This window comes from Trachemys scripta, chromosome 1, assembly GCF_013100865.1.
Source record: "Trachemys scripta elegans isolate TJP31775 chromosome 1, CAS_Tse_1.0, whole genome shotgun sequence".
In the NCBI taxonomy this organism is placed as follows: domain Eukaryota; kingdom Metazoa; phylum Chordata; order Testudines; family Emydidae; genus Trachemys; species Trachemys scripta.
The window spans coordinates 156989302-157004681 of record NC_048298.1 but is presented as its reverse complement, the minus strand read 5'-3'; the positions used below and the strand labels follow the sequence as shown (position 1 = coordinate 157004681).

The 15380-nt window shown below is 39.6% G+C and overlaps 1 protein-coding gene across 2 annotated transcripts in view; it reads left to right on the top strand.

The window, feature by feature from the left end:
• Positions 1-15380, top strand: part of MORC1 (MORC family CW-type zinc finger 1) — a 106002-nt gene that overhangs the window by 35645 nt on the left and 54977 nt on the right. For both annotated transcript variants that reach the window (XM_034790803.1, XM_034790792.1), the window contains exons 10-15: positions 2036-2115; positions 3401-3474; positions 4678-4751; positions 8053-8196; positions 9010-9164; positions 14977-15105. In XM_034790803.1, the coding sequence (XP_034646694.1) occupies positions 2036-2115; positions 3401-3474; positions 4678-4751; positions 8053-8196; positions 9010-9164; positions 14977-15105 (656 nt within the window). The remainder of the gene's footprint in view (positions 1-2035; positions 2116-3400; positions 3475-4677; positions 4752-8052; positions 8197-9009; positions 9165-14976; positions 15106-15380) is intronic.

The following is a 15380-nucleotide window of genomic DNA, read 5'->3' as shown; positions in this document are numbered from 1 at the left end:
CTAATCACATCAGCCATACCATCAGGGGCTCGTTCGCCTGCACATCTACACATGTGATATATGCCATCATGTGCCAGCAATGCCCCCCTTCCATGTACATTGGCCAAACTGGACAGTCTCTATGCAAAAGAATTAATGGACACAAATCTGACATCAGGAATCATAGTACTCAAAAACCAGTGGGAGAACACTTTAACCTGTCTGGCCATTCAATGACAGACCTGCGGGTGGCTATCTTACAACAGAAAAACTTCAAAAACAGACTCCAAGGAGAGACTGCTGAGCTGTAATTGAGATGCAAACTAGATACAATCAACTCAGGATTGTTTAAGGACTGGGAATGGCTGAGCCATTACAAACATTGAATCTATCTCCTCTTGTAAGTATTCTCACACTTCATATCAAACTGTCTGTACTGGGCTATCTTGATTATCACTTCAGAAGTTTTTTTCTCTTACTTAATTGGCCTCTCAGAGTTGGTAAGACAACTCCCACCTGTTCATGCTCTCTGTATGTGTGTATATATATCTCCTCAATATATGTTCCACTCTATATGCATCCGAAGAAGTGGGCTGTAGTCCATGAAAGCTTATGCTCTAATAAATTTGTTAGTCTCTAAGGTGCCACAAGTACTCCTGTTCTTTTTATGTAAATTGAAGTAAACCCACATTCCTTTGTCTAGGACAAACCTGTTTATCACCTTTACCTAGGCTTAGCTGTCTGGTCTTAAATATGTTCTAGTAACATCGTACAGAGGCAATTCATAACGTCACATATAATGTTAACACACGTGCATTTTACAATGATATTAATAACCAGTGTGTTATTAGCTTTCATATGATACCTTACACAATTTCTTTTGGATAAATACCATGACAACAGAGTGTTGGATGTAGTGAGTTAGCTGGGTCTGATGAGAGATAATGTATCCAAAGCCACTGTGCTTAAAGGGCTCTTAGGGTATGTCTATGTTGCAATTAAAAACCCTTGGCTGGCCCATGCCAGCTGACTCAGGCTCAAGGAGCTTGGACTGCAGGGCTGTTTAGTTGCAGTGCAGACTTCCAGGCTCAGTCTGCAGCCTGACCTCTGGGAAACTGCCACCTCATGGGATCTCAGAGCCCAGGCTCCAACCTGAGCCCAGAAATATATACTGCAATTAAACAGCCCTGCGAGCCCAAGTCAGCTAGCACAGGCCAGCCCCAGATGTCTAACTGCAGTGTAGACACACCCCCTACAGTCACATAAAGACATCATAGATATTCTGGATGCAGACGTGAAATTTTTTCTTTAGTCACTAAATGTGGGCAAACTACGGCTTGCGGGCCACATCCAACTGCAGGAGCCTCCTGCCCGACCCCTGAGCTCCTGGCCCAGGAGGCTCGCCCCCGGCCCCTCCCCTGCTGTTTCCGGGAGTTCCGGGGGCGATTGGGGAACAGGGAGAAGGGGTGGTTGGATGGGGCAGGGATCTTGGGGGGCAGTCAGGACGGAGGGGAGGGGTTGGATGGGGCGGCGGGGTGCTGTCAGGGAACGGGGGGGTTGGATGGGGCAGGAGTCCTGGGGGAGGGGGCATCAGGGGGCGAGAAGCGGGGAGGGGTCGGATAGGGGGCAGGGGCTGGGCCACTCATGGCTGTTTGCGGAGGCACAGCCTCCCCTAACCGGTCCTCCATACAATGTTGGAAACCCGATGTGGTCCTCAGGCCAAAAAGTTTGCCTGCCCCTGCTTTAGTGCCATGAATTTCAGAAGTGCATCAGTCAGTCTTCGTTTTGAAAATAATATTACAAAGGTGAGATGAAGTTAGAGGTTCTAAATTACTTCTGGGAGGTAGTCTATCTATAACTTGTTTAGCTCTTATTAGCATATACAGAGTGGCAGGTTTGTGGCAGACCTTGTTGGCATTGGCCTCTGAGAAGGTAAATTAATCCAAAGATAATGTGCATTATAACATGTACTGCATAACATTTGTTTGCTCCTGTGACTGCTCTGATGTGTGTTGAAAATGCAGTTTGTAATGATTTTACCATTCTGTCTTAACAGAATGTACCCATACATCACGTCATCTTTTAAAGGCACTGCGATGAAAGAAATAAAGAAGGCAGAAGTGGATGTGAAGATTGGTATGCAATATCCTGAATTGGCTACTTTTATTGAACTATAACTTTGCTTTTTATTTCAAAATTGTGGCTTAATTATGCTAGTAGTAAAACTCTTTTGTGAATAGAAATCAATAACACTTTTGTAGCACTTCATATTTTTGATATGCTCAGAAATATTAGCTAAACTCCCATAACTGCTCTGTTGCGGTTAAAATATAAAATACAGAAAAGAGCATAGTCACAAATTGCCATGCAAGATAGGATGGGGAGCTTTAATTCAAGAAAGCAAGGAATCTAAAGAAAAGTAGCGATCCTCTTCCTAAATCCAAGGTCATACTGACATGGTGGGGGGACTCTATCATGGGAAACAGTGACTCTGAAAAAGATTTTGGGAGTCATGAGGGGATAATCAGCTGATCGTGAGCTCCCAGTGCGACGCCGTGGCCAGAAGTGTTAATGCAATCCTTGGACTAATTAGGAGGAGTACAGAGGTTGTTTTACCTCTGTGTTTGGCTCTGGTGCCACTGCTGTTGGAACACTGTGTCCAGTTCTGATGCCCACAATTCAAGAAGGATGTTGATAAATTGGAGAGGGTTCAGAGTGGAGCCATGAGAATGATTAAAGGACTAGATAATATGCTTTATAGTGATAAACTCAAGGAGCTCAATCTATTTTAGCTAACAAAGAGAAGGTTAAGTGAATGGATTATAGTCTATAAGTACCTAAAAGGGGAGCAAATATTTAATAATGGGCTCTTCGATCTAGCAGAGAAAGGTATAACACAATCTGGCGGCTGGAAGTTGAAACTAGACAAATTCAGATTGGGAAAAAAGGCATAACTTTTAATCAGTGAGTGTTATTAACCATTGGAACAATTTACCAAAGGTCGTAGTGGATTCTCCATTCCTGAGAATTTTTAAATCAAGATTGGATGTTTTTTCTAGAAGATATGCTTTAGAAATTATTTTGGTGAGGTTCTCTGGTCTGTTTTCTTCAGGAGGTCAGTCTTGATGATCAGAATGGTCCCTTCTGTAAATGTAAATTACTGACTAAGTATGTTAGTACCTCAGGAGGTGCTCACGTGCTGCAGTCTCAGTCATTCACTAAGTGCCCTTTATTCCCACCGATTCCAATAAAACAGAGGATGCTCAGCACCTCACAAATGCATAATCCGAGATTTAAAACATTAAACAGTTCCAGGTCGTCATGGTGTTTACCCAATCGATGTTCTCTTTTTCTGTAGCGTCAGGATTTCATAATGTCTCTAAGCTGTACTTTAAGTAATTGCTTTGCTTATGTTTTCTAGCTGAACAAGCTGTAAAAGAAGCTAAGTGCCAATTAAAGCATTTAGAAGAATCTCTTCTGCATGAGGTCAATGAGGTACTGTAGCAGTGATAGTATATCTTAAGCATATTCAGAGATATTGCTTGTTATAGCTCCACAGCAACCCATGTTTACTGGCCACAGGTGTCAGTGTGGAAAATGAACAGTGGTAGCTTTTTTGGAAAGGTACCTAATTTCTTTTTAATGTAATTTTTCTAAAAGATAGTCTAGAAACAGTTGTAATGGCAGGTTTTTTAAATTTAGCTTACCAGTATTATTAAACACCAGGGAGGATAACCAGAACTACATTTCTATCAGTTACATGTGTACTATTATTGAGGATTTTTACAAAGATTAAGTGCCTAGTCGCACTGATCTTGGATTCAATTACATTTTCAAGAAAATATTTTAAGAAGTTTCCCTCCCCCTCTTAGTTGCCTTTAAATGTGATAATGATAGTGCTTATGTATGGAGATATTGTATTCATAAAACTGTAATAATAATGCCCCCCCTCTTGGTCCGCCAACCTTCTGTCCCCATGCATGCATATAGACTTGAATTTTTCATGATTTGCCTGCGAAATGTTGAAGACAAGGCTTGCTGTTAGTAGAAGGGCATACGTCACTTGCAAAACGTGTAATTGTGGGAGATGGAAGGAGAAGCAAGTATGGTGATTAATTCTCAAAATCTATTTTAATGGTCCATCACCTACAACGTAACTTCTGCTCTCCATTCAAAAATATTGTAATGATTGTTTCTGTCTCCTATAGCGTGTCACTAAAATCAGTGTTGGTTCTGTTTTGACTGGTCAGAACCACCAATAGTTTTTCTCCTGTGTCTTACCTTGCCGTTGTAAATCATTGACGGCTCTAACTTACACTTCATGCCACGGGTATTTGGGTGCAAAGTGAAATAGACCAGAATCATTGAAGTTTCATTCTGTGGCCTCAGATGTGTATAAATGGAGGAATAGAGTTAATTAAAACCTACTGCCTTCTGCTCCATTCCTTGGGGTATTGTGCTCTGAACAGCAGAGTGAAAATTTAACACTGATTCTAATATATCTTGATTTAATCTCCAGTACACTAACTGTGTCTGGCAGTATCTGGGTTGGTAGCAGACTAGTGACAGGCTTGGAAGTAGGGTGGGCTCCAGAATATTCACTTTCTCAGAATGGGAAGCAACTTGGGGAAAAAAAAGTAGGGTATTAATTGATGCTAAAATAACTTGTTTTACTGCTCTTTCCCCTAAATGGAAAAGTCTGCTCAGCTTGTATTACAGGATTCTCTAGAAAATGCAAAAAGAATGTGTGAGAAGCTGGAGGAGAAACAAAGGCAAGATGTGAGACTATTTAACTAGTGTTTCATAAAAAGTGGTTGTGTACTGTTTGTTGTAAATAGTGATTTGATCCAGAGTCTGATATTTAAATAGTGCTTTCTCAAGTTGCAGCTCTTTGTCATTTCAAGGTGCTTTTCAATTACTTTGGATGCTCCAATCCTTTACCCTTTTCTGGAAAAAAATTTAATTCTTGTAATTGTTTGGTTAAAATCTTTTAGAATGAAATTATTTTTATCTATTTAAACACTTGGGTTATGTTTCCTCCCATACACCAGGTGAAACAAATATTGTTTTTAATTGTTTATAATATGGTTACAAAAATTTGAAAAGCTCAAATCTTGGCTCTCTGATGTTGAGACATTGGTGAAAAATCAACCCTGGGTTCATTGTGACAAATCTAGGCAGTGTTACACAAGACATTTTGAAAGCCCTACCTTGTAGCATGGCAATTCAGTTAGGAATAGGAGTGTGCTAGAGACCTAAGGCCATTGATCCTGCATAAAAACAAGTATTTTTAGGAGTCTGCTTCTGTCACACCCTGACAGTATTTTAAGGTGTGCTTGAGCCTACAACACACATCTGTTGGCTAGACTAGAGTCAACTGCTTCTTTTTCTAGTTAATATCCACAAACAGCAGTTCAGATCAAACACCCTCTCTTCAGGGAAAAAGTGAGATTTGTAGTCCCTCTGTGTGGGTCCTTTTGGGCAGCCAGGAAACCCAGAGGCTGGATTATATTTTGTTTACCAGATCCTCTTCAGCATGGGTCCAAAGGGTGCCCAAAATTTTTCCATGAGGAAATGATTATTCTGTATCGTACAGGTTGACATATCAGTCTCCTCCTCAACAAGGCTACAGCATAGAATCTTCTTTTAGAGCATGCAGTAGCTGCTTGTCTCTATTTTTATGACTTGCAAAACAGATTACAATTGAACAGAATGTAGGACACCTCCTCCACATACAGGCATATTTGTCAGACAAGGAGTACAACAGAAGGAAACAGAGATTTACTTCAGTGTCCAAAGAAGCTGACGATTATAGGCCTGTATTACCAAGGTTGAACGATATAAAGTAATGTCCATCTTCAGGCTGATATCCATAAGGTCATACATTCAAGTAGTCAACTGAAGGCATTCCCCTGTTTACAGGATCTGAGAAACACATACTTGCACTTAACTGGGGTTTTGTTTGGCTTTGGAGCCACTTACATAAGCATGTTGTGTCATTATAATGCCACTTAACACAATGGATTGATATTAGGTGAGGTGGATGTCTCGCCCATTTCCCCATACCCTGACTTCTAGAAAATAGGAAGCTTTCCTTCTTCATTGTCTGCCCGCCTGGCTGTTGGGAAATTATTTGCCCTCTTTATTCTTACCCAGCTACTATCAAGGATGCAGGTCTTCCCCTTTTTACTCCAGTCTTCTGTTTTATTCTTATTAGACTCTGTGCTTATTGCCTAGCATGGCAGTACAAATGGAGTGCTAATCAGATGCCCAGACTTTGCAAGAACAACTTGTGGGCTGAGACTAATTAACATGGAGATTGTAAAATCTTCTTGGGTTTGGCAATCCATACCAACATCTAATGGATATGTCCATATATAATCTATAAAGTGGTGAAATTGGGTTCAAACCTTGCTCAGAAGAGTAATCTCTTGCAGGTAGATTGTCTGGTGTGTAGGGATGATAACAAACTAACAGTGGGTAGATTCCTATTTCATTGGGCTATCATTCCTTTGCTCCCCACTAAACCCTTCACAGTATAGCTAGATAGTTTCCCTCCATCCACTCTGTCAACAGAAACTTTTAAGAGAGTATGAGGAGAGAGCAGCTATTGCAAAGAACACACTACTTCAGTCAGTGCAGCAGAAAATGTCTTTGGTTATTTTGCTTTTATCCTGCAGGACAAGTAATTCTATCACATTTGCTTCTTTGCTTCATGGCTTTAAATCTGTTTGGTAATACCTCCTCTGAACACTGCATCATAATGATGTGATGCCCAGAGTAATTTAAGACTTCCTGGGAATGACCCAAGAATTTTGGAATGGATAGCAACTCTGAAAAAAAAAAAGTTTATAGGTTCGTAGGTTCCAAGACCACAAGGGACCATTGTGATCATCCAGTCTGACCTCTTCTATAATACAGACCATAGAACTTCCACAAAATCATTTCTGTTTGAACTAAAGCATATCTTTCAGAAAAAAACATGCAATCTTTAGCTATTGAAGAGTAGGGTGTAGAGCTGCTTCTTTAGGTAATAGCGAACACATTCTTGCTTATGTGATGCCTCACTTCAAAGAAGGACACAACTATCATTTACCGAAAGTAAAATCCTCACTTCCTGGAATCTGAAGGTCACCTGTAGTACATGGGCTTCGTGTAGTCCTTTAATTGGATAATGCTACATTTTCTAATGTTACTGGCAGATGCAGCATACAAGTAGTGATTACATGATGGTGCTTACCTAGGAGTTCTCATACCAATTTTAATACTTTCCATTCCTCGGGCCTACCCCCCAAAATGTGGTTCATGTTAGTTGAAGCTCCTTGTTCATGATTAGTTCCTTTGACTCTGGTAGCTCCTTGCAGAAAGTCTTACAAAGCCATAGGGCACTTTAACCCTCCATTCTCCACTAGTTGAATGGGAGGAAACATGAAGTGTATGGAATGATACAAGTCAACTCTGAGAACAAAACTGGCTAATTTTTGTGTTGCTTACTAATGGATGATGGTTACAGTATGCCTAATTTAAAAAAAAAAATCTATCAGCCAGAAACTTTATGATATGAAAACAAGTGTCAATTTGGTAAGGCATTTTTCCTCTACAAATGCAACGAAAGAATGTCTTTAGCTGTTCTCATATTGATAAACATGAAAATCTTCATAGCAATGGCTTTCAGTCTTAATTTTCAGGTTAACAGCCAATGCTGTCTTTGTTAATGTCAAGCTGCCAACGTGCTACTTGGCTTGTGTTTGATTTTAAACAGGAATTTTCTGTTTTCAAAAATGGATGAATGTGATCTGCCTCTGATCCATTTCCAGTATACAGAAGTCTGTCCCATCAGTTTGAAAACCCAAGAATCATGTTAGCCTTTAAAAGTTTGGATGTTTTTGTGGTCGATACTACTTTTTTATCATTTATATTTCTGGCCAAAGTGAACTGTCCAATCTCTGTATCTCCGAAACCAGATTAACAGTGGCTATTAAACTGGTAACAATCAGTAAAATTAAATTAAATTATAAAACTTTAAAAGGAAATTTATAAAAGAAAACTTCTTATTGATTTTACATTGCTTAGAGAATTGAGGAGGCCAAAGAAGCTCTATTTAATATTTGGAATAAACATAGAAAACAGAAGTCAAGATGGAATGTTCATCTATAACAACAGTCGCTTGATCAGAATGTATGAGAAAGTGGGACCACATCTTAAACAGGGGTCTCGGTAAGCTTTCTTTATTATTTATTTATTTATTATTATTTATTTAGGGTTTAAAACTTTGTTTTAAAATGCAGGTATTATGAATACCAGCAGGAGTCTAAAATCCATGATCCCACCTGAAAGAGGTTATTTCCTTTCCAAGCATATGCACAACATGGATTATTTATATATTTTTGAGTGTTATATACATGCGTTAAGGGAAGAATAAATCATTCAAAATATAGTTCTGCAGTTCTCAAAGTAATTTTTTAGAGTAACTCACTATTGTTGAATTTTTTATTGCAACTTGGGAGTTCTTGAGTTCTCAGTTTCTCTGAGTTTTTACCTGCATGTAAGTGTTGCTCTTTTTATATCCTCCAAATCCTGGTGTCTGTTCCTTTCCCTATCCTGCCACTTCTGACATGTCCTCACATTTTAGAACATAATATTTTTGAGATTTATTTCATGTATTCATTTGAAATGAAGTAATTTAAATATAATTCTGCACATGACTATGATCAGACAGGATGCTAGTCTCCATTTTCTATTAGAAAAATATTATTTAATTTAATAGAATATCAGGGTTGGAAGGGACCTCAGGAGATCATCTAGTCCAACCCCCTGCTAAAAGCAGGACCAATCCCCAATTAAATCATCCAACCAATTTTTGCCCCATATCCCTAAGTGGCCCCCTCAAAGGTTGAGCTCACAACCCTGGATTTAGCAGGCCAATGCCCAAACCACTGAGCTATCACTGAGTCAAGGGCAGCTGCAAACAAAACAGATGACTTGTTCTTTGAACTTGGATCAAAATGCTTTGAACTGATGTTATTTCAGTTTCAGCAGTGGAGCAGTTGGAATGGTGGATGTGCCCTTAGAAGTCATGGAGCCAACACACAATAAGCAGGCCTTTGTCAATGTTAAAGAATATAACCACTTGCTGACATCCATGGAGCATTATCTGATCCAGTACTGGAAGGACATGGGAATAAGTAAATCTTTATTGTTTAGCCTGGCTTGTTTTATATAGCTATTAAAAAAAAATCTGTGTCAAACTGTTAGTTCATCAAATACAGCTGATAAATTGGAAGTTAGTGTGACGGGTTCGGTCACAGATACCCCCCTTGGGACTGCTACCTGATGTGCTGAGACTACCTCTGAGCCCATTTTCCCTGCCAGCTTGGGACTTCATAACCCTGTCTTGTTGAGCCAGACACGCTAACCTGCTGCAAACACAGACCGAGGTCTGAACCACATCCCCCGAAGCTGCAGGCTTTAACTGAAAACCACTTAGCAGGTACTCCTGTCTCCAGCACCCAGATACCCAGTTCCCAATGGGGTCCAAACCCCAAATAAATCCATTTTACTCTGTATAAAGCTTATACAGGGTAAACTCATAAATTGTCAGCCCTCTATAACACTGATAGAGAGATATGCACAGCTGTTTGCTCCCCCAGGTATTGATTACTTACTCTGGGTTAATTAATAAGCCAAAAGTGATGTTATTAAGTATAAAAAGTATGATTTAAGTGGTTCCAAATAATAACAGACAGAACAAAGTAAGTTACCAAGCAAAATAAAACAAAAACGCGCAGGTCTAAGCCTAATACAGTAGGAAGCTGAATACAGATAAAATCTCACCCTCAGAGATGTTCCAATAAGCTTCTTTCACAGACTGGACTCCTTCCTAGTCGGGGCCCAATCTTTTCCCCGGTACAGTTCTTGTTAGTTTCAGGAGCCATCTTAGGTGAAAAGCAGGGGATTTCACATGACTGCAGCCCCCTTTTTTCTGTTCCACCTCCTTTTATAGCTTTGGCACAAGGCGGGAATCTTTTGTCTCTCTTATAGGTCCTTATCCCTCCTCCTAAATGGAAAAGCACCAGGTTTAAGATGGATTCCAGTACCAGGTGACATGGTCACATGTCCTGAGAGACCCCCACGCCTTCATTCTTCCTGGCCTGACTCACAGGAAGGCTTGCAAATAAACAGAGCCATCTACAGTCAATTGTCCTGGTTAATGGGAGCCATCAAGATTCCAAACCACCATTAATGGCCCACACTTTGCATAATTACAATAGGACTTCAGAATTATATTTCATATTTCTAGTTTCAGATACAAGAATGATGCATTCATACAAATAGGATGAACACACTCAGTAGATTATAAGCTTTGTAATGATACCTTACAAGAGCAAGAGATCTTTTGCATGAAGCCTATTCCAGTTATATTATATTCACACTCATTAGCATATTTTTATAAAATCATATGGAGTGTAACGTCACAGTTGGATCAGATTGTAGCTTTTAAGAACAGCCACCTGAGGGAGTCAGTGTGGACCAGACACCGTACCAGTTGCAATTCCTAGAGGCATGCTGCGTGCAGAAAATAGAGGCAGAGAGATTACTAACCATTCAACTGTTGCTGCCTCTGGGAGCACACACGGGAGCAAAGGTTGCACGTAAAGTACTTTGATATGAAGTTGAGATGGAGGTGCTATAACAATGCATGCTACCTTTTCAAATGCTAATCCTAGGATCTGGTGACAATCCCATGTGGGTCAACCAGTTGAGTTCAATTTGTGTAAAGCAAGAACCCCTAGAGCCAGGATGATAAATGGTAAATCCAAATGGTCATCTAGCTGTAAGAGTCAAAAGTACAGCTGGAGGAATCCTAACATGCAACCTGAATTTGCTCTTTCCCAGTAGCCACAGGATGAAGACAAAGGAAACCAGGTGCAAGTTTTCTTAGCAGTGAAATCAAGCAAGCATTTTGGTTCATCTAGTAAGGAATTGGAAGTATAGGCAAATATTACATCTATTCATTTTTTAGATAAATTGATTCTACATGTATTTACAAATTAGATGTGACCCTTGCTGTGTCCCAGTTCAAACAACATTGTTTTAACAAATGCTATAATCTGCTTTTTGTATAATTACTCATTATTTTCAGTGTGCACTAGAAAACTTCTACAGTGTGAAAAATGCACAGAGCTCCTACATCACATCTTGGTTTTGAAAATAATCAGATAATTTTGGGTAGCTTTCTTGTTTTATAAATAAAAGATGCAATATCACTATTAGTTTAATTCAGATCCATAGTAGTACTTGGAATAATTGTACTCTAGTTTGAGTGAAATTATGGCCTTTAAAAAAAATCTACGCATGATTTCATCCATTAAAAAATAATGTGCCTTTCTGTCTAATGCAGAGAAGTTTGGTAGCTCAAGATGTCCAGTTTCACCTGGCTACACTTATTTCCAAGCCCAGCTCCCCATCCCACACTGTCCCCATATGCAAGATTTTAGGCTGTCACAGTGGGGTTTGTGCTTTTTGTTTCTTTGTTGTAATATAAACATTTTAAAAAGAGCAGGAGGTGTGGACATGTTCTGTAAAAGATCTTCCCTTCCTCCTGAAATATTCAGTCCTTTTTGGCTAGTGTGCATATCTATAAAAGCCCCCGAATGTTGCAAGTATGTCAATTAACCAATGGATATACACGTACCAGTAGCATTAGCTCCCCACATATCTGGTTCCTTTGGGACAAGTGTAGCCTCAATCCAGCCTTGGACAAGTGTGCCTTCCTTTATACATGATTGATCCGCCAGTATTGCTCTGTAGGAAAGAAAGCACAAGAAACACATCTACACAGGCAGTTAATAGAGGGTCTTTTCTCTCTTCCTAGAAAAAAAGTGGTAGAGTGCTTTTTAAACTCCAGTGTATGAGAAACTGCTCCTGAAACCTTAAAAGGGATATGTATGTAGTTCCTTACTTACTTTTGAAGATGGCTAGGGAGAAGGAGAAGTTAGTTGAAGTAAACAATTACGCGCTTGCATGGATGGGAGCAGTGAACAGGGTTTCCTGTAGTGCTGCATATCCTTATGCACCATAAGCTATATTAATGCTCTGCTTCCAATTAGCTTTAATGTAGGAGACGTTGTTTAGATGTTAGTAAACTACCCATTTTAACTTTTGGAGCAACTTTGTCTTTTCGGACCTTGGCTCCAAATATGTCTCTATGACATACTCAACCAATCCACCTCAGGATGTCTGTGCGTAGAGTCCTTTCTTTCAATGCAGGTCTGAGAATCAGCCATTCAATTTGTCTTGGTTATTATTTAATATTGGTGGATAGCGCAGGTGTGCATGGCACTTGATGGAGAACAGCATATTAAAAGATATGTTATGGTGGCAGGAAAAATGAATGGAGCAGAGAAGGAGAAAAATCTTACACAGAACAAGATAGAGGTGGCTTGTTTTGCAAACCACTAATGTGTTTTTGGTTTTTTTAAGTAAGTCGATATTAGAAAGTTAGCATTGGATCATGTTTGGTGAATGCATATGGAGAGGATGGACGTGATGGAATAGTGTTTGTTAGGCTCTGTCAAATATAAAACAAAGCAGAGTCCCTGCCTTTGAAGGTATTTGAAGGAGGAGAGAGAGTGCAAGGCTCTCGGTACCAGATTCTTGAAGCTGCCCATGGAGATGTTTGAGGGAGAAGGAAACTAAGGGAGGCATGAATTGAAGCAGAATTGGTAGATCAGAAGGCCCAAGTGGGGCTTTACGTAAAGCAGACTGACTTGAGGCAGAGGGTGCAATCCGTGACCTTTCCTTCCTACTTTCTCCCACAACTTTCACTGACAGCAGCACACGTTTTTATTGACTTTAACAATTCTTCCCGCTCCAAGCACTCTGCCTATGGTACCCAGGTGAAGTTGTGGCTTTGTCAACTTCTTAGAGCTAGAAATGTTTTGAAAGAAATACAAAGTAATTATTGCCCTGCTCTTGGATGCTACATTTACCATGAGAGACTGGAACTGATTAATTCTGTTGACTGTATTTATGTGCTTAAACAAGCTAGTGGTTTTGATCCAATATTTTTTGCTGTTTATAAAATAAGTTCTTAAAGTTTAATCCTTTAGAGCCTAATTTGCAGTTACACACTTAGTCTCATTGAAATAAATGTGGGAATAGGGGGCACAACATATGAACCTCAATGTAATAAGCAAGGTCCGCAAAGAGTAATGTATTTGACAGAATAAATTTATCAAAGTAACTGATCAAAATTAAAAAATTACAACAATTCACACAGCTTTTCTGCCAGGTGTTTATGAGCAAAATAATTGTTCTTTCCATTAGTCTGTACGTAGAGTCATAGCGTTTAGGCAGGGACCACCAGATCATCTAGTCTGACCTCCTGTGTGATATTCCTAGATAATCCTGTCATGTGACCCGCACACACATGCTGCAGAATCTGACCTGGGGGAAAATTCCTTCCCCCTCATATGGCGATCAGTTAGACCCTGAGCATGTGAGCAAGACCCAGTTAGTCAAGTACCTGAAAGAGCCCTCTCAGAGTCTTGGCTCTCCCCATCCAGTGGCCCATCTCCAGCCATGCAAATCCCTGACCCCTCAGAGGAAGGAGATAAAAACCAAAGCAGAATACACTGCAATGGGTACATCTCTTCCTGACTGCTGCCAGTGGCTGGCTGAAGCCCTGGAGTATAAGATTTTTATGAATATAAGACATCAAGCAGAAGTGAGCCCCACAGCTGCTGAGCCCTGCCTTGCCCCCTACTATCATATCATGCTTGCATTAGTTCCCTCTTTTGCTGATTATGATGGTGTATCCCTAGTATATACTGTTGGCTCTCTGGGAGTGCAGTCTAGTGCTTGGATTAGAAAACAGTTGTTGAACACCTCTGGATTCTGTTTCTAGTCTGCCACTGACTTCATGTGACCTGGAACAAGCCACCGAAACTTGGGACAAAATTTTCAAACCCAGGTGCCTGAAGTTAAGCTCCTAAATCTGTCTTTAGGCCTTCAAAGTAGAATTTACAAAAGTACCTAAGTGACTTATAAGCATAAACATCATTTAAATGGTGACACTGCCCTAAAATAATTTAAGCATTCTTTAAATTCTACATGGAAGGCTTAAATACAGATTTAGGAGTCTAATAGTTTAGACACCATGTTTTAAAACTTTGGCCTCTGTGCCTTCATTGTCCTGTCTAAGTTGAGGATAGGAATATGTTCTACCTCGGAGGTCTTGTAATAATTTAACTAAAATATATTAGAAAATACTTTCCATGTCACTGGAGCTTTTAGTGAAAGGGGAGTGTTTCACAAATATATGTTAATGTTGATTTTTTTTTTTGTCTTCAGTTTTTTTTTTTTTTTTTTTTTGGTGGCTTAAAAATGTGTGAGGACAAAGCTTCCTTTGTGGAGCCAATCACCGTTAAAAAGTTGAAGATCAAAAATTACTGCTTATATCTGCAATGCACTGGATAACTACAAACATACCTAGTCTTTGTCTTAAATGTTTGTGAATTGGAATTTCACAATAGTCTTTAGCTTATAATGGATTTGAGCTGATAGAAAGGCATTTGAAAGGTGACTCACTGGTCTCTCTGTGTATTACTACCTCATTCTGTATAGAAACTGTAATATTTACATAGTGCTATGTATCTTCAAAGTACTTCACAAACATGGACTAATCATCCCCACTCCTCATATAATGTAAGTAAATATTTGACTGATAGGGACACAGAAGGGGATGTGACTTATTCCAAGGCCACGAGAGTGTCCATTTCTAAACCCACATGAATGCTTAGGATCCCATCTTTCAGTTTTGTTTCCAGACCACATCTTGTTTCCACTATCTTCATGCCCGCTTGCAACTTCTCTTAAAAGCTACTGGTCCCCCATTTGCAAAGCACGTTCTTTAACTAACATCTGTAGTTTACATATAAACTTATTCTTCTGCTACTGAATGTTGTATCTGTATAAATATATATTCTTCTTTAGGTCAGAAAGGAGTAACTTCATTCTGGAATGCGTTTGGATATCTAAGTGACAAATGGCTGGAGAAACCCTCAGATGCAATTCAGTATAAGAGAAGACGTGCAATAGAAATTCCTGCCCTGGTTCAGTGTGGTGAGTTTATATAATTGGATACATAAAAGGAGAAATAAGGAGAGGATTTAATAGGATAATAAAAAAGAAAGGCCTTTAAATTGTAACACCTTAATCCCAGCTTTCCCGAGCATTTGACACTGTATACTGCTGTGTTTTCATGTCCTTCTTCCTTCAGAAGATCTTCTTATAGCCCCTATGTTTCATTTTCCATCTACCCCTTAAAAAAATCCATCCACAGCTATTTTTTTATAACTGTGCACGTTCCACTTCTGAATGTTTCATCGCATCATATT